A 23839-nucleotide genomic window follows, 5' to 3' on the forward strand; every position below is an offset into this window, starting at 1 on the left:
CAGCTTCTCTGCTGTAAATACAACTTTGTAACAAACATATATACTAAAAGCTAAGTGTGCACTAATATATAATAATATATAATCTATATTACTGCTGTTAATGAAAATGTTTAATCAGACTCATCACAGGGTTACTGTGGATTCATTTGGATTAATCACCATTAAACATCATTTTTAATGTAAACGAATCAAAGTTCATTTCATGAGCAAACAGACTCGAGAGAAAAGGGCAAATTTACACACTTAACATGTTTATTGAACATGTAAACATTGATTAACCTCCTGAATGAGCCGACCCCCCCAGGGACAGTCCTGCATGCTAATGATGGGCTCTGCTCTGTACCTGCAGGATTCTGTCAGCCACAAACTCCTCAGCTGATCCTGAATCTGAGCCCATCTGTCAAACAATCATTTTCTTCACAGGTCTGTGGAGGTGGCACTGATCCTGCAGCAGTCTAACACTCTCTGTCACTCTTCTTCAAGTCTTTGACACGAGGAACCAAAACTATGTTATTAACAACACTAACAGGTCTGCAGTTTGTCCACTTGGCAGTTGTGTCATCAGTGCTTTGCATCGTTGTGATATTTTAAGCTGGAAGTGCTTCGGTGAAAAGAAAATTCCTTCTGTCACGATGTGCAGAATCCTTCATGTTGGTCGGCTGGTCCGTCTTGTTATTTTTTTAATACTCAAACTTTCCATCGGGAGGTCAGTGTGTGTTTGTCATCTTCCATATTGAGCTGATTGGTTCAGCTGCCGTCACTAACAGATGTGCTGCACATCTGCACGTGTGCAAAGGTAACTCTACTCGGACAAACTGCTCGAAGTGCGTTGATAGAAACATTTCAGGGATTTTGAGTCGTTCTGCTCTCCAGATGTGTCGTGTTAAAGGTTTTTATCATGTTAATCATGATAACAGATGAACCCCTAACCCTACATGTTAATTTGACAGCACTGGTAACTCCTTTTTAATGTTCTTCTGTCAGATCATTGATTAGACTCGACTCCAAATACGAGACTCGGAAAACTCAAATGAAAACTCAAATCAAAGCAATGAGAAAAGGACTTCTTGTGTTAGAATGAAAACATATGGAAGTGGTCAGGTTTCAAACACTCGTTGAATCTACTGCACAGTTACATTCAGGGACCTGTGGCCTCCTGAGAGCATTAGTTGATGGTTCATCACAGTTTTCTCAAAGTTTCCTCTGAGCTTCTGCAGCATCATCACTTCCATCACTGATGAAAGAAAGTTCATAGAAAACAGAAAATATATCTTCAGAATCTGAGAGTTTAAAACTTGACAGACTTGATTCAGATGAAGTTATTTGAGCAGAAACTCCTGGATCTTTATCCTGTGTTGATCTAATCCTTCATGGTTCCTCCACAGAGTGGAGCAGCAGAGCTCAGAGGTTCCCAGTGGTCAGTCTGCCCAGCAGCATCAAACACAGCTGGACTCCATATTTATGGTCTGTACATGTACAACAACTACTTTATTATTAATAATAATGCATTTATTTATAGGTCCCTTTCAGAACACCAAGGACTCTGTGGACTAAACGACCAAAAGAAAACAAACTTTGAAATCAGACGGTGCAAATGTGATCACAGGGAAACGTTTTAAACATCGAGGCTTTAAACAGAAACCAAAGTGAAACAGTTTGTAGTCGAGATCAGTGGGAATGAAGCTGAATAACTGTTTCTTCAATAACTTTGAGCTCTTAAAAAACAAAAACTAGCTGAAAGTCTGGCTGCTCTTATGAAAAGTACAGAGAAATTATGGGTCGCTCAACACTTGTGCACAATATAAGAGTTTAAATAAATCTAAAGAATAACTCAAAGTCCTACAATCATACTGAGAAAATCATCTACAGCTAACTATCCAAGTGGATTTGTTTAAGACAGCTCCATCTGCTGGTGGCCCTCTGCAGGTGCATGAAAGGGGCGTGTTTATAGTGAAAGTAGTAGAGAAAGTAAACCCCACGGGAAGGAGGAGGACTCTCAGCAGCTTCCAGCTCATATTCAGACATTTGACTTCTCACTGAAAGCAGCAAGTTTGAGTGTCTGTACCTTAGTTAGAAGAGATAACATGGTCATAGTAATTAGAGTTGATTGAGCAATGCTGTCCTTGTAATGTAGTTTATGATTTTTATGGACAAGTCCAGTTTTTCTGTAGAGCCTCTCAAGTTGGTGACAGCAGCAGTGGAAGTTCACGTGTAAACCAGAGCAGCAAATCAGGTCCAAATGTGTTGTTCACAGTGAGTGGGATCATCATTGGCTGCTATGTTAACCTCCTGCAGCAGGATGTCTTTGGTCAGAGAATGGATAGATCACTAAGTCATTGTTGAGTTTAGGGAGACAGTAGACAGTTGGAGGAGGTTCAGCCAGTTGACACACAGTAGATAAAATAACTGAAGGCAGGAGCAGACACCTGTATGACTTTCCACCTCTCACATAGATTATTTCCCTGGGCAGCGCCACAGGGCTGGTAGATGTAAACAAAGCTGGAGGAGAGGATTGATTCATCTGAGAAAAGTCACAGAGTTGTGTCTTGATGCTCAATCATCCAGGTACGTAAATCCCAAAAAGCTTGATTCTGTTCATCTGGATGTTTTCAGTGGGAGAAACGTTTCATCATCATCAGGTGACTTCTTCAGTCTCAGCTGACTGCAGGTTTCAATCTCATAAACAGGACATTTGTATGACTGAAACCAGCCCACTGAAGGAACAATGGGCTGGGAGGTCAGTTCATTGATCATTGGTACGCATATTGTCAGGACCATTGATCAATGGTTGTTGATCAATGGTCATGAGTCCAGTTCACAGAGAGCTGGGGAATGGCTGCAATCACAGCATGTAAGATGGTGACAGTTGTACCCTTAGGCCCCTCCTCCATTCAGAGATGGTCTTTCCTTTTCACATAAATGGCCTCCTTGACTCCGCCCTCAAACCAGCGTTCACATTTACTCAGGACCTTCTTGATGTGAAGTTCTTCTGCTTCCCTGGCTGCTGTGTCTGTGGGGATGGTGCTTGTTCTGTGTTGTAGCGTCCTGATGACGCCCAGTTTGTGATCCAGTGGATGATGAGAGTCAAACCTTAAATACTGATCTGTATGCGTAAACAGAGTGAACCTTTAAGACCAGTTGTCTGTACGATCAACTCAGTCACCTGAAACATCTCCAAGTTTCTGGCTTTGATCATCAACCTGTTGGTAGTTCAGCTCTGAACACCAGTGAAATGTTTCTCCCACTGAAATCGCTGCATTCATATGAACAGCATCAACGTTTTGGGATCATGGAGTTGTGGACAAAGTCTCAGTTAATCAGATAAAGTCAAACCTATAATTGGTAAAGAGTTCGCGGATGATATGCCCCTTGATCGTAAAGAAGTGGATGTTGTGTGGACTAAAGTTCAGAGTGGTGGGTCATTCATAAATATTCTGTTCCAGCTGCTGGAGGACAACATCATCACTTTTGTGAAGAGCGAGCTGAAGAAGATCCAGAAGGCTCTGAATCCAAATAAGCCCCAGTGCTTGGGGTTTCAGAGGGAGGATGATGAGCAGAGGAGAAACAGCAGAGAGGCATTTGTGAAGATCACAGTGGACTTCCTGAGGAGAATGAAGCAGGAGGAGCTGGCTGACCGTCTGCAGAGACGTAAGAGGATTTATCTAAAGATTTAAGCTGCTGGATAAATGAGACACTTGTGACACCAGTGTGTTCGGTCATTTCTCAGTGGGTCAGAAATTGTCATCAGCATTTTGTAAAATATGATTGTTAAAGTTGTATTTTTATTATTATTATTCAGAACTTCCAGCTGCTGTTTGTCATCGTAACCTTAAGTCTAAGCTGAAGAAGAAGTTCCAGTGTGTGTTTGAGGGCATCGCTAAAGCAGGAAACCCAACCCTCCTGAATCAGATCTACACAGAGCTCTACATCACAGAGGGAGGGACTGCAGAGGTCAATGATGAACATGAGGTCAGACAGATTGAAACAGCATCCAGGAAACCAGACAGACCAGAAACAACCATCAGACAAGAAGACATCTTTAAAGCCTCACCTGGAAGAGATGAACCAATCAGAACAGTGCTGACAAAGGGAGTGGCTGGCATTGGGAAAACAGTCTTAACACAGAAATACAGCCTGGACTGGGCTGAAGACAAAGCCAACCAGGACATCCAGTTCATATTTCCATTCACTTTCAGAGAGCTGAATGTGCTGAAAGAGGAAAAGTTCAGCTTGGTGGGACTTGTTCATCACTTCTTTACTGAAACCAAAGAAGCAGGAATCTGCAGCTTTGAAGACTTCCAGGTTGTGTTCATCTTTGATGGTCTGGATGAGTGTCGACTTCCTCTGGACTTCCACAAAACTACAATCCTAACTGACCCTAGAAAGTCCACCTCAGTGGATGTGCTGCTGATAAACCTCATCAGGGGGAAACTGCTTCCCTCTGCTCGCCTCTGGATAACCACACGACCTGCAGCAGCCAATCAGATCCCTCCTGACTGTGTTGGCATGGTGACAGAGGTCAGAGGGTTCACTGACCCACAGAAGGAGGAGTACTTCAGGAAGAGGTTCAGAGATGAGGAGCAGGCCAGCAGCATCATCTCCCACATCAAGACATCACGAAGCCTCCACATCATGTGCCACATCCCAGTCTTCTGCTGGATCACTGCTACAGTTCTGGAGGATGTGCTGGAAACCAGAGAGGGAGGACAGCTGCCCAAGACCCTGACTGAGATGTACATCCACTTCCTGGTGGTTCAGGCCAAAGTGAAGAAGGTCAAGTATGATGGAGGAGCTGAGACAGATCCACACTGGAGTCCAGAGAGCAGGAAGATGATGGAGTCTCTGGGAAAACTGGCTTTTGATCAGCTGCAGAAAGGAAACCTGATCTTCTATGAATCAGACCTGAAAGAGTGTGGCATCGATATCAGAGCAGCCTCAGTGTACTCAGGAGTGTTCACACAGATCTTTAAAGAGGAGAGAGGACTGTACCAGGACAAGGTGTTCTGCTTCATCCATCTGAGTGTTCAGGAGTTTCTGGCTGCTCTTCATGTCCATCTGACCTTCAGCAACTCTGGAAAAAATCTTCTTGAACAGAAACAAATAACCTCCAAGAGTTTTAGCTTTTTAAACCAAAAAGAATCTTTTCACCAGAGTGCTGTGAACAAGGCCTTACAGAGTCCAAATGGACACCTGGACTTGTTCCTCCGTTTTCTCCTGGGTCTTTCACTGCAGACCAATCAGACTCTCCTACGAGGTCTGCTGACACAGACAGGAAGTAGCTCACAGACCAATCAGGAAACAGTCCAGTACATCAAGAAGAAGCTCAGTAAGAATCTGTCTGCAGAGAAAAGCATCAATCTGATCCACTGTCTGAATGAACTGAATGATCGTTCTCTAGTGGAGGAGATCCAACAATACAGGACTTCAGGAAGTCTCTCCACAGGTAAACTGTCTCCTGCTCAGTGCTCAGCTCTGACCTTCATGTTACTGTCATCAGAAGAAGATCTGGATGAGTTTGACTTTAAGAAATATTCTGCTTCAGAGGAGGCTCTTCTGAGGCTGCTGCCAGTGGTCAAAGCCTCCAATAAAGCTCTGTAAGTAAACATGAACTCATTGCTTAAAATCTTATAATCGATAAAAATCTTAAAACCATGGGAAATAAATCAGAAATGCTGAGTTCAAAGAACAGTTAAAAAACATAAAAATAGTGAATTAAATGATTATCATTCACTCAGTAAATATTTTTTCAGTCCAGCAGGCCGTGTCAGTATTTCTGACACATTTTTGTCTATATCTCTTATCAAAGTACAATCCAGGCCCAGCCAATAAGAACATGAGCTCTGATCCTTCAGCCCCTCTGACAGGTTTATTATCGTCAGCTTGTTCACGTCTCCAAATCCAGCAGTTTGTTTTTTATCTCATTTTCAGTGCACACTCTCCCTTTTTTATTATAAATCTCTGCTGTGACTGTCCTGTTTTCATCCAGGATGGAGGGAAAACTTGGGCTTCCATCCATCCATCCATCTTCATCCGCTTTATCTGAGGCCGGGTCGCGGGGGCAGCAGCCTAAGCAAAGAGGCCCAGACCTCCCTCTCCCCAGCCCCCTCCTCCAGCTTATCCGGGGGAATACCAAGGCGTTCCCAGGCCAGCCGAGAGATATAATCTCTCCAGCGTGTCCTGGGTCTGCCCCGGGGCCTCCTCCTGGTGGGACATGCCTGGAACACCTCACCCAGGAGGCGCCCAGGGGGCATCCTTGTCAGATGCCCGAACCACCTCAGCTGGCTCCTTTCGATGTGGAGCAGCAGCGGCTCTACTCTGTGCCCCTCCCGGATGGCCGAACTTCCCACCCTATCTCTAAGGGAGAGGCCAGCCACCCTTCGGAGGAAGCTCATTTCTGCCGCTTGTATCCGCGATCTCGTTCTTTCGGTCACTACCCACAGCTCGTGGCCATAGGTGAGGGTAGGGACGTAGATCGACCGATAAATTGAGAGCTTCGCTTTTACACTCAGCTCCCTCTTCACCACGACGGACCGGTGCAGCGTCCGCATTACTGCAGCTGCAGCCCCAATCCGTCTGTCGATCTCCGGCTCCCTTCTCCCATCACTCGCGAACAAGACCCCGAGATACTTCAACTCCTCCACTTGGGGCAGGAACTCATCCCTGACCCAGAGTGGGCACTCCACCCTTTTCCGGCTGAGAACCATGGCCTCAGATTTGGAGGTGCTGATCCTCATTCCCGCTGCTTCACACTCGGCTGCGAACCGTTCCAGTGCGAGCTGGAGGCCCTCACCCGATGAAGCCAACAGAACCACATCATCCGCAAAAATCAGAGATGAGATTCTGAGGCCACCAAAGCGAAAGCCCTCCGCCACTTGGCTGCGCCTAGAAATCCTGCCCATAAAAATTATGAACAGAACCGGAGACAAAGGGCAGCCCTGGCGGAGCCCATCACCCACCGGGAACGAGTCCGACTTATTGCCGGCAATGCGAACCAAGCTCTTGCAACGGTTGTATAGGGATCGAATGGCCCGTAGCAATGGGCCAGACACCCCATACTCCCGCAACACCTCCCACAGGACACCCCGAGGGACATGGTCGAATGCCTTCTCCAAGTCCACAAAACACATGTAGACTGGTCGGGCAAACTCCCATGCACCCTCAAGTATCCTCGAGAGGATAAAGAGCTGGTCCAGTGTTCCGCGACCAGGACGAAAACCGCATTGTTCCTCCTGTATCCGAGGTTCGACTAGCGGACGAACTCTCCTTTCCAGCACCCTGGCATAGACTTTCCCAGGGAGGCTGAGGAGTGTGATCCCCCTGTAGTTGGAACACACCCTCCGGTCCCCCTTCTTAAAGATGGGGACCGGACCTGTCGGCTGCCTCCGGAGTCCCACAGGCTAACCAAGCCCGATAGGACTCCTTCTTCAGCCTGGTGGCTCCCTTCACCTCTGGTGTCCACCATTTGGTTCGGGGATTACCACCACGGCAGGTACCAACCACCTTGCGGCCGCAGCTCAATGCAGCAGCTTTGGCAATGGAGACGCTGCCCAGCCAACATTTATATGTGGGGCCCATATGGTTTGGAAATGGGCTGAAAAATGGGCCCCATATAGGATTGTCCGCGGGTTCCGTAATGGCCCCATGTTAAATGCCCATATAGGTGTTATATTGGTAAAATCTAGGAACTAAATGGGCCCCAACTGGGCAACATACACAGAAACCCACCCGGGCCCCATCTTTTAATTTTTTTTGGGTACCATGTGGGCACCACATAGGCTAAAAAGTGGGTTTTAAGTGGGATTGTCCGCGGGTTCCATAATGGCCCCATTTTATAAGCCCATCTTGGTGTTATATTGGCAAAATCTAGGAACTAAATGGGCCCCAACTGGGCAACATACACAGAAACCCACCCAGGCCCCATCTTTCAAGTTTTTTGTGGGTACCACGTGGGCACCACATAGGCTAAAAAGTGGGTTTTAAGTGGGATTGTCCGCGGGTTCCATAATGGCCCCATTTTATAAGCCCATCTTGGTTTTATATTGGTAAAATCTAGGAACTAAATGGGCCCCAAATGGGCAACATACACAGAAACCCACCCAGGCCCCATCTTTCAAGTTTTTTGTGGGTACCACGTGGGCACCACATAGGCTAAAAAGTGGGTTTTAAGTGGGATTGTCCGCGGGTTCCATAATGGCCCCATTTTATAAGCCCATCTTGGTTTTACATTGGTAAAATCTAGGAACTAAATGGGCCCCAACTGGGCAACATACACAGAAACCCACCCAGGCCCCATCTTTCAAGTTTTTTGTGGGTACCACGTGGGCACCACATAGGCTAAAAAGTGGGTTTTAAGTGGGATTGTCCGCGGGTTCCATAATGGCCCCATTTTATAAGCCCATCTTGGTTTTACATTGGTAAAATCTAGGAACTAAATGGCACCCAACTGGGCAACATACACTGAAACCCACCCAGGCCCCATCTTTCAAGTTTTTTTGTGGGTACCATGTGGGCACCACATAGGCTAAAAAGTGGGTTTTAAGTGGGATTGTCCGCGGGTTCCATAATGGCCCCATGTTAAATGCCCATCTTGGTGTTATATTGGTAAAATCTGGGAACTAAATGGACCCCAACTGGGCAAAGTACTCAGAAACCCACCTGGGCCCCATTTTTCAAGTTCTTAGTGTGTACAAGATGAGGAAAACATGAGCTAAAAAGTTGGAATGGTATTATCAGTGGGTTCTGTAGTTGCATCTTACTTCTTGTTTGAATTGGCTAATTTCTGGCACTGGGCGGGTCCCATGTAGAAAAACAGCCACAAAATCAAATTAACAGACGGCCAATACGGCTTCTGTGACACAAAGACACTAAATATATTAAAGCTGACTGCAAATAGAAACATCAAGAGGGGACACAAAACACATTTTGTTCACATTTATTTTGTCACACAACTGTGGGTTTAAGTAACTGTATTCCAAGGAGTGTGAACTTAAAAAACTAGAAATATCAAACTACATTCAAATTGCTTAGAGTTGAAACTGTAGCAACATGGGAAAAAATAAGAAGGGAAACTCAGAACCTTGTCTTGAATCAGCAGAGGTGTCTGTTATGTTTTTTTACAGAGCCGTTAGTCTATTTTGTCCCCTAGCAGCCCTCAGTCCTCCTCTGTCTCTAGCTCCAGTGAACCATTTGGAGAGAGCTTTCTCTGCTTCTTGCAGGTTGACTTTTGCAGTCAAAGAATTCTTCTTCAGTGCCTCTGCAAATGAAGAAGAAAAATGGGTAAGCCAAAGTAAAGGTAACCATAGCTTACTTCCTTTGGTAATGATTTACAAAGAACAATGTTTATTTCACTTTCTTGCCTCAAATATATAAGATGGCACAATAACCAATCTCACTTACACTTTCAAACACTTTATTAAAAAAAGTGTCTCAAGTGAAATTAACTTACCATACACAACATTAAAGAGGCGCAAATCTCGGAACTTTTTCTTCCCATGTCGGCCAAGCAAGTTGTACTCCACGGCAAGCTCGGGTGATATGAGGAATTTCATCATTCTCCTTGTAGCATCATCTACACTTGTTCCCCCTATATCTGCTACCATGGCAACCTGAGGGGAACATACAAAAAGGACAGATTAGATCATAGGTGTCAAACTCTGGCCTGCGGGCCAAATTTGGCCCCCAGCCTACTTATATTTGGCCCGCGAAGCCATACCAAATTACTATTAGAGCTGGCCTACTGGTATTATACAGCTAATATATATATATATATATTGTTTAGTATTAAGCTTTGCTTGTTCCATATTCAGTTTTTCAGAAAAATGTGTTTGAGTCCATAAGAAAAGATTCATTCCTATATCTGGAGGAATAAATATATTTCAATAAATATTAACGTTAGCCCGCGACTTTGTTCCAGTTTTGAATTTTGAGTTTAACACCCCTGGATTAGATACTGGCATCTGGGTAGGATGGGTAGGATGCCTCCCTGGGGGAGGCGTTTTGGGCACATCCAACCAGGAAGAGACCCAGAGGAACACCCAGGACATGCAAAAGGGACTATGTTTCTCTGCTGGCCTGGAAATGCCTTGGGATTCCGCTGGAGGAGCAGGGCCAAGAGACTGGAGAGAGCGAAGTCTGGGCCTCTCTACTTAGTACCGGATTGGGTCACAGGGGGAGCAGCCTAAGCTTAAGATAATGGACCAGGAATGGAGGATAAATGGACGCTTTACATATTACTTAATGTTAATTGTGTGGAGATAAAAAAATACTACACAGCAAAATCTCCAGTTTTAAATTAACACTGGAGAGTGTCTATATGGGTCCACACCTCAGAGTGTTAAATACAACACTGTTGAGTGTTAAATTAACACTTTTGACAGTGTTATATGTTTAAAAGTAACCTAGTCAGTTTTGAAGATTAACAATGGCTAACACTGAGCAGTGCTGATTTTCTAATACTGGAAAATAACTCAAAATGTTAGAAATATTCCAGTACCGTCATGGAAAACCACCATGGTGGAAAACCAAAACAGCAAAAGTAAGAGGGAATTCATGACGATGTTTACGTGAAGCGAAATTTTCAGTGTAGTTTGGATCTTCTTTTGCTGCTGGTTCAGTCAATATTGTTTGAAAAAAGATAAAACCTGCAGCTTCAGAATCTAGCACAAAAAACACAAAGTGCCGTCGGCTGAGAAAGGCCACATCTCACTGATTCTGATCTGTCGGCGGGTCCGCGCTTTGTGTTTACATCTTTGTGCAGAATGCGTGTGCCTGCTCTCATTTACTTTCTCCAAACTAAAATAGGTTTTATTTGATAAATCTATAATCAAAACCCACCCCTATTCCTTACCCCTTTATCATTTATCCATAATGTTAAGCAGGACACCTGTGAATATTTTGTTGTTTTAGCTGTAAAAGTGTCATAAAATCAGCTGTGAGTGTGTGTGCTTTTTTCCATTTTTTCAGGATTACTTCTAGTTTCCACATCTGCTAGGTTTTTTTCTCTACTGTATACTATAAGAGTGTAATCGGGGATTAATAACAGAAAAGGGCAAAAAACAAACTTGAAATTTTACTGTTGTTTTAACTGAAAAAGGGACTCATAATGTACATGAATAAAAGATTTCGAATAGGCAATTTGAATTATTAATTGTAAAACAGAACAAAAACAATTTTGTGACCTTTGGCCCTGTGGTTTGTTTTTGGGCATCTCTTTTCTTCTAAATAAGTCCAGCTGTGTTGGGCCCCTGGTAGAGCTCTGGTTGGAAGAGACAGGTTGGAAAAACCTGTCATCGGCGACGGGTTGGGGGCTAAAAGGTTAAAATAAATAGGAACTGGCCAGAATTTGCATAAACTATCATAGCAGAACAAATATAAGAAATCTATCCGTTATCAAAATCAGAATCAAATGCTTCATTAGAATAAAAAAAATGTAACTTTCTGGAAGGTAAACATATGGTATAGGGCTGCCACAAACGATTATTTTGATAGTCGACTAGTCACCGATTATTTTTGCGATTAGTCGACTAATCAGATCATCATCCATTGGACATAAAACTTACAGCTTATTGCACCAGCAGCATCTGCTCTTATATAACTATCATTAGCTTACAGCTTTAAGTGTTTAAGGTCTGTGCTAACTAAAAATAAAGAAAGACAAGATGATAGTTTATTAAATTTGAATGAAATTTGCAGATTGTTTCGGTGAAGTTTAATAAACTCCTTGCTATCTAAAATATAACAGGACACCGGAGTAAATTCTCCAGCATCTCACACTTCTGATAATCAGCTGTCTGCTTGATGTTTATTCAGCTGTGTAAAAACTATAAATTTAATCTCAGCCAAACCGATTTACTCAGGAACAAATAAAATACAAAAAAAGCCAAACAATAACAGTTTTAAGTTATCTAAGTGACTCATATATCATGTTTAACCTGAGTAGCGAAAGACGGCGGTAGGTTTGAAAACGATTTGCCGGGAGTCCGGTGTTCTCACGGCTCTAGTTAGCCTAGCCCCCGGCTAGCTATCGAGCTAGTGGGTAACAGACGTCTCCGAAAACGTCGGAGCGCTTTTGAAAATATGTGGTGTCTTGATAAACTGAGCAGATATTTGAGGTTTACACAGCTACATTCTCGCCTGAAAATATGTTAAACGTTTATTTTGTGACCCAGAAAGAATAATAAGAGTAATATTAAAACTAAGTAGCTGCCGCCATTGTTGTAAACTGAGCTGGGCTGCGCTATGAATTCTGGGACAGAGTTTCTTCTTCTTCGGGGTTTAACGGCAGCTGACATCCTTGTACATGCAGTGCTGCCATCATCTGTTTCAGTCCGTTATTACACTCTTAAATCCTACTACTTATTCCTGCGTCTTTTGTGATCTTACAAAGCTTCAAACGACGTGTCGACTATTAAATCAGTCGTCGACGATTTTGATAGTCGACGTAATCGTGACTAGTCGACTAATCGTGGCAGCCCTAATGTGGTATAAAAGTAACATCTCAGAAAAAAAAAAAAAATCATAGCAACAGAAAGACATGGTAGCAGATGTGATGGTCTCTGGCCTGCTTTGCTGCCTCAGGACCAGTAAGACTTGCTGTGTTAAATGAAACCAATTATGCTGTATACCAAAAAAAATCATGAAGGAGAATGTCTTTCAGAAAATATATCAAAGAATTTTTCTGGCTACTGTATAAAGAACAGTGGCAAGCAGAATGGGGAGGAAAAAAAAAACTTACTACAGCAGACATGAGACTGGAGTCCTCCAGTTTTCCATTAAGAGCCTCAACATCGTCTTGGGTTTTAAGAGGTAAAACAACCCCTTCAGGGACCTCCGTAACTGAACCGTTTTTCTGCTTCAGCAAGGCATTTAACATCTTGCTATGAACCAGTTGAGTCTCCTTCACTTCCTCTAAAATGGCAAGTACTTTCGAGAACATGGCTTCACAAGTGGGGCTGGCGGCACTCCGGGCAGTGGGGCTGGCGGCACTCCGGGCAGTGGGGCTGGCGGCACTCCGGGCAGCGGGGCTGGCGGCACTCTGGGCAGCGGGGCTGGCGGCACTCCGGGCAGCGGGGCTGGCGGCACTCCGGGCAGTGGGGCTGGCGGCACTCCGGGCAGCGGGGCTGGCGACTACACTATTGTTTTTTCCAGAGGGTCGCTGAAGGAGTTGTTCTGGAGGCGTGGGTGGAAGTTCTTCATCTGAATCAGAAGGCTCACTTGATTCAGTGTGGCTGCTCAGTTGATTGATCAGTTTAACACTTGGCCTAGAAAGGTTAAGCACAGAACATTTATGACACTGCAGGAAATAAACTTCATCTTGTTTGTATGCTAGTACCACTTACTTTCTTTTTCTTATGCCATTCTCATTGTCCGTCAAGTCTGATGAATACTCTGCTTGATGCAACTTTGCCCTGGCATTTGCATAAGTTGCTATAACATAAATTGTACAGAATACAACATGTAAGATACAATGTAAAGAAGAAATAAATCTGCAAAAACAATGACAATGAAAAAATGGTTTCCAGTAGAATAGAATAGAATAATCCTTTAATTGTCCCACAAGGGGAAATTTGGTTGTAACAGCAGCCAGAAAGACACATATAGAAACAAACAGTACACAGGACACAGAACAGAAACATACAATAATACAGTAATACAGGGCCTTACAATTTCAAAAGCCTCCAAGTAAAAAAAAAAAAAAGTTCATGTATAAACTTTTAAAGAAAAGGAAATACAGATGTAGTGTACAAATAAAGTCAAACTTACCTGCATTTCCCATGACACGGACATTGCAGAGTATCCAGTTGCTGGTTGGTGGTGTTCCTTCCTTTACAGCCTTTGTCACATTCACCAATGAGGCAGGAGGCCACCAGCATAATTTTCTCTCTGCGTCATGGAACCACTCTGATGGAATGATGTCTACCTTCTTGCAGCCATCAGAGTCAACTTCATCCACAAACTCGACCACACTGAATGAAGACATCCTGTAAACGCCATTAAGTTACATGCTGTGTAGCTGAGGCAAAGCTACAAATGCATTACGAAAAGGTAACAAAATAATTGGTTTTGTAAATTTAGTTACAGGAGCACTAGCAAGATGACCTGACAGTTTTGACAACAAATGTACACCCAGAGATGTTGAATCAATAGGGTAGTTAAAAAACGCTGTTCCAGTCTCAAACAGTTCAAACAAAACATGTATTTCTCCGATGAACAGCACAATGTTCCGCACAACTGCAACTTTGCCTTCAAGATCAAAACAATTTGTTCCACTGGAGGTGGAGATTATTTGATTTCCATGTCTGTACATCTTGTACTGAAAAGAATGATGGACAAAAAATTCAGTCATCATAGGTCCAGATGTATGTGGCTGTGTGAGTACACCCTCTGGCATTTTGCAAGACCTGTGAGGATACAATTGCTTTTCACAAACTCGTCTGACAATTTGCTGTACAGGATCCTGTGGTCTTCTCACCATCTTTTTTAACTGTCCCAAATAATTCTCAAATGGAAAACATGAAACCAAATCCAGAGGGCCATACTTTGTAGCATCATCTGCTAGGTGCAAAAGACTGTGTGTATTGTTAACTAAGAATTTAGTCCCATAAATCTTAGCAAAGTTGGCAACAAAGCATCTCAATAATTTTTTTGCATAATAGCAGTACTCTTTACACAAAGGAGACAAAAGTATCCTCATAGCAGATGACAAAACCAGGAAGTTCTTGTACTGTGGATTGCACAGTTTCTGGAAAAGCACAACTGGTCCAGTATACAACAAAAATTGTCTTAATTCTGTAGCTTTCCATTGTCTGTACTCCATTAGGGACCGTGGCTTTCTGGAAAACGTGCGTGGCAGACTTTGCCTACACTGTTTTAAGTGATCTGAAATGGCAGACAGAGTAGAAGTAGGAACCCGACACTGCAATGGTCCCTTAATCCACAGGGCAAGTAATTTACGTACAATACCCAAGCAAATTAAATGCATATAGTCTAAGGGAAAGGCTGAAACCATGCCAATGCCTAGCTCTTGAAGAGGTGATTTGGAGTTGTGGTGATCTTCATCTAACATTTCTTCAAACTGAGAATCTGATCTGAGACTTGAATCCATATCTGGAAAAATAACTTTCCCATCAACATAAACACCATACTGTGTACAGCGCTCACAAGAACTGTAGCCACCATGACCTTTGATGCATTTTAAATAAGCTCTAGCTGGGGTGTCACAGATAAAAGCATCTGGAAGGGGTACATTGAAGTGTTTTCCATTGAAAACAATACCAGTTTTTGTGACCTTTTTTACATCTTCTATAAAATCATGCATGTAGTCGTTCACCGACTCAGGTTTGCAGGGACCAGCATATATACCCATCATGAAAACATTTGCTTGTGGCAGTTCAACTATCTTACCTAAAATAGGCCACAGTTGCATATTAGAGCTCTTAAAGAGAGGCAAACCATCAACATTCACACGAATGGTTAATGTATCAGTTTTCAGTTCATGTTGATTTATCATTTTCAGTTCTGACAATACTGCACTTTCAAGACCAAAATGGTAGTAACTTCCCCTGCCAATTTGTTTCACTTCACAGTCTTTTAATGTACTGAGCAAAGTTCTGGGATCCTTTGGCAAATCGAGACCAAGCTCCAAAAGTATGGTTAAGAGCTCTGACAACACAGAATGAGACACATTTCGGTTTGCTGCCCATTCAGCAAGTTTCCTCTTAGCATCAGAGTTTGACTCCACATCAGGAAAGTCACAGTTTTGTTCTTCATCCGCTTCACTATCCATGTAAAAGTCATTACTATTAAAATCCAGAGGTAAATCTTCATCCAAGCTGTTACTTGAATATTCCTCTACATTGTCCTCTGCCTTGTTGATAGTCTCATCTTTATTTTCTATATCTTCAATATTTTCCACTGCTTCATCCACAATCGAATGTTTGTTCGCCACATCTTCAGTGTATTGCAAAGCCTGGTCCACGGCCTTCTCTGCAAGTTCCACAGCATCTAAAGCAAGGCTCTGTAAATGCTGCTGAACTCTAACTTTAATTCTCCTTCTCCTCGTCCGTGATTTGGCAAGAAGGTAATCCATTTCACTAAAATACACAGAAGATTGTGTGCAGAATAGAAGTGTGAGCCATTTTCACACATACGGCAATCCATAAAATTGCAGAAGATATTCTGAAGAGGAATACAGTAGCTTGCAAAAGTATTCACCCCCCTTGAACTTTTCCACATTTTGTCACATTGCAGACACAAGCAGGTAGGGCTGGGCCATATTATACCATTCACGATAATACCGGTATAATGTTAGGCAACGATAGGAAAATGAAATATCGCGATAGAATGGGAGTAAAACGCGCATGCGCAGTGCCTTTGTTTTCATACGCACATGGCCGGTCGTTGAGTGAAACAGATGAACCAGAATTGGTTTGTAAAAATGGTGCAACTTCAGTGATGTGGAACTGGTTTGGTGTTTGTCCGTCAGATACACAACAAAGCACATTTTTTTGCTGAACATGCAAGCGGCCATCGTTATTGTCGTATTTGTCGGACTAAGATGCTCTTAAATCTGGGAGTAATCTGGGCCCTAAGCTCCGTATTCTTCATGTCAAACAACACTGCAGCATCACTTAGAGTTAAAAACTGTCTAAATTCTTTCATCTTTAATAAAACGATCAGCATTGCTGCTTTACCAGGTGTAACTATAAAGTTTAACTTCCAGGCATCCATGAAAACAAAAGTTATTACATTTAACGGAGTTAGAAGTTAGCAGGAAGCTAGCGGAAGTTAGCTCGCTAGTTTCGCTAGTTACCTAAGCATGATATTGCATGTTCTGACTGAGAGATTTCTGAAAAAAAATCAAACGTACAGCTCTGCTATCACTTCCAACATAAATGAAGACAGGAAACTAAACAGCAGTGACGTTTGTAGGGTTACTGAAGTTGGGCTAGCTGGTATATAATGATGTGCTACGTGATCGCTAGCGACACAGCTATGTTAGCATAACATAAACAGTGAAGCTGGAGGACGAACACTAACACTTTTCCACTTATAAAAGTTAATGTGAAGGTTCTTCATGGTTAGAGACAAATGCAATCGCATGGCAGGATGCTGTAAACGGACCAAACTTCAGTCAGGAGAACAACTGAGATAATCCATCCACAATACGAGGTTAGTTATTAATATACTGCAACAACATGGGAATAGAGCAGCTGCAGAGAATTCAACATTAATGAATCAATGTTACAGAAGTGGAGGAAGCAAGAAGAATGAGTTTAATAAAGTTTGATTTATCTGACTGCTTTGTTTCGCTTAATGTGCCTTATAATCCTGTGCACCTTATGGTCCGAAAAATGCGTACTGCACACTGCAGTTTAATGTTGCAAAGCACCTCTTTTTAACTTCAGTGGATATTATATATATTATATATTATATATTATATTATGGTTATGCTCAGGATATGTCAGCCCATTTCTACTGGAAATGCCTTTTGGTTAAACTTTCAGCAAGGAATTTGCATTTGCACTGTTACATTTCTATAAAGCTTTAATGTACATAAAAACCAGCTTCTTGTTTAAGTGAAAATAAATGGAAGGTTGTCTTTTTGCACTAGTAATGTTGTGGAGTTGTATTTTGTCTCGCATCAATTATATCGTCGGTTATATCGTTATCGCAAATTTTCAAATATATATCGTGATAAATATTTTTGGCCATATCGCCCTGCTCTACAAGCAGGAATCATTTTTATTGGAATTCCATGTGAAAGACCAACACAAAGTGGTGTACACGTGAAAGTGGAATGAAAGTCATACATGATTCCAAACATTTTTTACAAATAGATAACTGCAAAGTGGGGTGTGCGTAATTATTCAGCCCCCTTTGGTCTGAGTGCAGTCAGTTGCCCATGGACATTGCCTGATGAGTGCTAATGACTAAATAGAGTGCACCTGTGTGTAATCTAATGTCAGTACAAATACAGCTGCTCTGTCACAGCCTCAGAGGTTGTCTAAGAGAATATTGGGAGCAACAACACCATGAAGTCCAAAGAACACAGCAGACAGGTCAGGGATGAAGTTATTGAGAAATTTAGAGCAGGTTTGGGCTACAAAAAGATTTCCCAAGCCTTGAACATCCCACGAAGCACTGTTCAAGTGATCATTCAGAAATGGAAGGAGTATGGCACAACTGTAAACCTACCAAGACAAGGCCGTCCACCTAAACTCACAGGCCGAACAAGGAGGGCGCTGCAGAGAAAGAGAGAAATGCAGCCAAGAGGCCCATGGTGACTCTGGACGAGCTGCAGAGATCTACAGCTCAGGTGGGGGAATCTGTCCATAGGACAACTATTAGTCGTGCACTGCACAAAGTTGGCCTTTATGGAAGAGTGGCAAGAAGAAAGCCATTGTTAACAGAAAACCATAAGAACTCCCGTTTGCAGTTTGCCACAAGCCATGTGGGGGACACAGCAAACATGTGGAAGAAGACACTCTGGACAGATGAGACCAAAAATGGAACTTTTTGGCCAAAATGCAAAACGCTATGTGTGGTGGAAAACTAACACTGCACATCACTCTGAACACACCATCCCCACTATTCTTCTTTCACGTGGGATTCCAATAAAATCGATTCATGTTTGTGGCTGTAATGTGACAAAATGTGGAAAAGTTCAAGGGGGCCGAATACTTTTGCAAGCCACTGTATTTGGAAACATTGTTTGTAAAAAACACTTCAGCCAGAGTGGAGATTTTCCATCAATCTACACTGTAAAATGTATAAATCAGCAAGTGATAAATTCTCACTGCTGGTATTTTCTCAAAGAGTTGTATGTGATAGAAATTGCTGTTTATAGTCCTTCTGTACATCTGCATGTTGCTTCCCAATTAAAATCTATAATTGTGGGGATTCATATTCATGTGATACTTATAACAACAGTTATCAAGTATACCAATTTAACTTTGCTGATGTGCTTGAAGGAAAATGGTTATTTCCATGTATTTCCCTATTCTGCCTTTAATTTTGAGGAGTTCCTTCTAGCTGTTATAGTGCTGTGGGCTCAAAATGTGGTCATAAATATTTTGTACTTGTAAATCAGGATTTGTATGTGTAAAAAAGATTTGTGTGTGTGTGTGTGTAAGAAAAGATTTGTGTGTGTGTGTGCATAAAAAAAGATCTGTATGTGTAAAAAGAATTTGTGTGTGCGTAAAAAAGATTTGTGTGCAAAAAAAAAGAACCCTGCAAGTTACAAGTATGAATTTTGACCCTATTTTTCTTCCTTTCATCTGATTGGTCAATGTCATGTCACAAATGTAACAATCCAATCAGAGAACAGATGGGTTTGGCTGTCGGAGGGGCGCTTTTTTGAACTGCAGGTCTTTGAAGGGAATAAATGCCCTTTTACATGCCAACCCAGCGTTTTCCTTCATCACCACGAAGGAAAACAGTCTGTGGTCGTCCGACTTTGGTGATTTTTGTGTCACAGGTCTACGTGCTTAATACAGGGACTTCCACAGCCTTTTCAACAGCGCTGCGGGGGGGCAATGTTTTGGAAATGACAGCTTTCATTACAAAGCTTTCTCCGTTATGAATTAGCATACATGTTTTTATTGAACATTTGAAGAACTAGCAAAAAAACCCAGAAACTCTTGTAGAGGACATAAAGTCAGAGATAGAAACGACAAGGAGCAGATGCATCTAGTACAGGTAGAGCTGCTGCAAAAACCCACAGAGCCCAGCAGCCAGCGCTACAAATTCTGGATCCTTTGCTTTTAGTTAGCAGTTAGCATTAGCAGCACATCCTGCGTCTGATGTGAAAGCACTTTTATGCTGCGCACTGTGACTCACAGCAATGGTCCCGGGTCAGCCCTGACTTTGTGTTAAACTAATCCTAAAGTAATAATGGTATTTCTAACCAGTGATATACCACAACTTTATCCTTTCAACAGCTGCTGAGAGTTAGGGGACCTAGCTGCTATCGGATATTTATATAGAGATCCTCCAGCTTCAAACTGTATCACCCTTCAAGGACCTGCAGTTCAAAAAAGCTCCCCTCCGACAGCCAAACCCATCTGTTCTCTGATTGGATTGTTACATTTGTGATTGACATGACATTGACCAATCAGATGAAAGGAAGAAAAATAGGGTCAAAATTCGTACTTGTAACGTGCAGGGTTTTTTTGGCCACACACAAATACTTTTTACACATACAAATCCTGATTTACAAGTACAAAATATTTATGACCACATTTTGAGCCCATACAGTGCACCTAAAACAAAAAATCTGCAGTGATTTACATTTGTTGAATGATCAATTTTGTAAATTAACAGTCTGTTTGTGTGCACAGCTTACAAAACTGTACTGTAAGGCATGCTCTGATTGCATGCTAAAATGTTGTTGCTTAAAAATAAAATCTGTAATACATGATAATTAAGAACATCAGCATAAAGACTTATTAAAAAGTAGATACACAATTTCTATAGAATGGAAAACAACTCAGTTAATTTTTGTTCCTATGAATATCAGCATCTTAAACAACTCCAACAACTACGACGAAAAACGCTTTCCTGCTCCCCTCACCATCCGCTGATTAACACTGAGCTGCTGCTGTCAACACCATCAAACTTATTTAATGTTTAATGTTATGTTATTTTTAAATCTTTACCAAAGCTTAACGACTATGGATGCTCACACCTGCTGTTAAAAAAACTGTTAGAAATTACAGGAGTAATTTCTGTTTTTTTTTTTTAAAGCGGCACTGCATTTTTATTGGTTACCATGTTTATTACCACTTTTATCAGTAAAAACCTTCCTATAAAGTATAGATTTCAATTCAACTCACCTTAATGAGCAGCACTACTTACAGTCCTGTGAGCTCTGGTTACTGACAGCAGGTGTGAATGTTTGGAGTCCTAAACTCAGATAGAGATTCGAATAACAAGGGAATGTAAAATGTTTTGATGCACCTGACAGCAGCAGCTCAGAGAGAACTCCAATTGTGAGGGGAGGAGCAAAACTGTCAGAGTTGTGGGACATGTGAAGAGAGCACTGTTGGCATTATGTTAGCACAAAACATTGAAATTTCAGTAGATGTCTAATTATGAAATTGGTCATTGACTCCTGCAGCTAAATAAACATTTATACCGATTACCAGAAGAAAAAAAATAGTAATGCACTCCTTTCACAGATGTACCATTAACCATCACTTTTCAAAATAATCCGTGCAAGCTATTGAATATGGCTAATAAGTAATACAAATAATATGAAAATGACTTACATGTCAAAGATGGTGTTTGAGATCCCAAAGAATCTAAATGTCATAAGGAAATAAAAGAAAGTACATGAGAAAGAAAAAGTTGCAAACGTTTCCATTTTTTCCAGGATAATTCAATATAGGAGATTTACTTACTAATGCACAAAATGAACAGTGTAATTATAAGTTTGAAATGCACTGCAAGTGTTTATATGGTAAACTGATCAACTCCAACAGCAAACACTGGCAGTGCAAAAATGTACCTAACTAGCTGACAAACTTTAAAGTCACGGGAAGATATATATAAATGGTGACATATCCCAGAACAAATCTGAACATAAAAATATTATTAATTGTCTATCTTCAGCAACTGTGTGCTGTACAAGCAGTATAAAATTTTAACATGTTTCATTTACAGTTGAATGACACAAAATCACTTAGGGGGGCACATATGACCTGCAGGCTGCACTTTGGACATCCTGCAGTAGACTGCTACATAGACTACTTAACTATGCATAGGGGGATATTTAGTGAAAGACTTAATTTTATTAAATAGTTAATTAAGCCATCAATGGGAGTTAGATTTAATACTAGTGTTTTACACAGCATTCAGCTATAGTAACATGTTCTGCATTTTCCTACATCACCATCTGATCTGCACTTACTTATTAAATTAATAACTGCCTTGGACCAATAACTAGATGGAACAGCACAGTATTTAAGGCTACGTCCACACGTACACGGGTATTTTTGAAAACGCAGATTTTTCTGTGCGTTTTCACCTTTCGTCCACACGTAAACGGCATACGGTTACTGAAAGCGGAGACTTTTTTGAAACTCATGCCAGGGTGGAGATTTTCAAAAACCGTTTTTGCGTTTAGGTGTGGATGAGGGAAACAGAGGAAACGCAGCATCAAAGGTCTGTGCCTTTTTTGACATCACACCATGTGCCAGGTTATTGCTTCGGTGAAATGAATTTCTACAATGACTTAGAAAAAATACCATTACTGTTAATTTTACTCTATGCAGTGTTTCAATGCTTACATATACACAGTTACTGTCCCTCCACACATAGGACTCAGTTCTGCTTCTATGCACCATCTTTGTTTACTCTTTCCCACCCAGGCTTCATGACTTCTGATTGGCCGACATTTCTACACGTTAGAAATATATCGCCACCTGCTGCTTTGGCATGTTCCTAGCAGCGTTTTGGCTTTTGCGAGTGGACGGGATTTTTTTTTTTTAATTTTTTTAACGAAAACAGAAAATGTCCGTTTTCAAAATTACCCATGTACGTGTGGACGTAGCCTGACAGTGATCCAGGCAGTGTTTAGGCTGAAAAAGCTGTGTTTGTCCCCCATCCCCCGTTCTTTTTGCACACCATAAATGCATATCTGATAACATTACCATTTAAGCTGCAAGCATCTACTGCAGTAATTTAAACAAACATCTCATATTTTACACCCCTATAAAGTGAGCTTGCCACATTGCACATGTATGTCACGTGGTACTGTACGACTAACTGCCATTTTGTTTACTGAGTAGTGCATAATGGCCGCATTACCTGAGCGGGAATCCACTAAAGCACAGTACTAAAAAATAAAAAAATCATTACTTTTTGAATTAATTAAAAATAGCTGGTTGCAGATGCACAGAGGGAGAAAAAACGCGGTGTACATTATATTACGTAAATTCACAAACTGTATAGAGATATTGGTGCGATGGAAACAGAATAAGATAAGATAAAATGTACTTTACTGAGTAGAATATAGGCAGTAGGAGTTTTGTGAGTAACTTTTAATTATATTCGCCAAAGACAATAACAGCAAATTAACCCAGTTCCACCTGCTAGCTAAGGATGTTATATGCCTCTCTCCCTTATACCGTTTAGGACAAGTATAGAAAGCAACTAAAATAACCATTGATGATAACTTATCAAACCTTCAGTATTTACCTTGGTGTTAGTTTTAAATTCCTTTAAATGATGTCCTCCACGTACTCCAGGAACCAGCAAGTCAAAAATCTGCTCACAACTGAGGACAGACCACACTAGTCCATAGGCGGCGCAATCTGCTCCTCCCTCATTTCAACAAAAAAGACTGCGAAGACTGGTTGCAATAGGAACCGCTCACTTTAAAAAACAACTTTATTTAAAAAGTTTTTTTTTTCATAGGCGGCGCAATCTGCTCCTCCCTCCTTTAAACAAAAAAGACCGCGAAGACTGGTTGCAATAGGAACCGCTCACTTTAAAAAACAACTTTATTTAAAAAGTCGTTTTATGCCTGATACAAACATTTTAAAAGGCAAACCATGCACAAGTTAAAAAGATAAATTTTAGTTTTTAAGTATAGGAATGGTTAATATGTTTTAAAAAATCATATGTAATTATTGTCAAATAACATAAAAATAAAACAACATAATAATAAAAGCATAATTGACAGAATATATCATAATGATAACAATAGCAACACCTCACTTAAAAGAATCAGAATCAGAAAGGGTTTTATTGCCAAATGTTGAGCAGGTTTACAACATTAGGAAATTGCTGCGGTGCTTGGTGCAAACATACTGTCATAAACGCTTAAAAATAAAAA

General features: G+C 41.5%; 2 protein-coding genes across 5 annotated transcripts; one reads left to right on the top strand and one right to left on the bottom strand.

Moving 5' to 3' along the window:
* Positions 1-1362: 1362 nt before the first annotated feature.
* Positions 1363-8090, top strand: LOC147331855 (protein NLRC3-like; the record flags this gene model as incomplete). Its single annotated transcript, XM_086290466.1, has 3 exons — positions 1363-1464; positions 3444-3648; positions 3800-8090. Coding segments are annotated over 3 exons (2106 nt in total), but the record flags the coding sequence as incomplete, so codon positions are not given.
* On the bottom strand, positions 7554-23330 carry LOC147331856 (uncharacterized). 4 transcript variants are annotated; one of them, XM_086288151.1, is made up of 7 exons: positions 23200-23330; positions 21270-21302; positions 13762-13979; positions 13338-13425; positions 12734-13259; positions 9446-9605; positions 7554-9253 (listed from the first exon to the last, which is right to left on the bottom strand). In XM_086288151.1, coding segments are annotated over exons 2-7 (1134 nt in total). In that variant the 5' UTR covers positions 21272-21302; positions 23200-23330; the 3' UTR covers positions 7554-9113. The 4 variants fall into 4 exon arrangements, with proteins under 4 accessions (XP_086144277.1, XP_086144276.1, XP_086144275.1 ...); XM_086288150.1 differs by lacking the exon at positions 23200-23330 and having other exon boundaries at positions 21270-22381; XM_086288149.1 differs by lacking the exons at positions 7554-9253; positions 9446-9605; positions 12734-13259; positions 13338-13425 and having other exon boundaries at positions 13858-16091.
* Between the last annotated feature and the right edge of the window lie 509 nt (positions 23331-23839).

The sequence above is a fragment of the Aulonocara sp. 'chitande type north' Nkhata Bay genome, linkage group LG4, assembly GCF_057382095.1.
Source record: "Aulonocara sp. 'chitande type north' Nkhata Bay isolate Kocher_YH1m ecotype deep benthic linkage group LG4, A_spYH_male_GT1.1, whole genome shotgun sequence".
In the NCBI taxonomy this organism is placed as follows: Eukaryota; Metazoa; Chordata; class Actinopteri; order Cichliformes; family Cichlidae; genus Aulonocara; species Aulonocara sp. 'chitande type north' Nkhata Bay.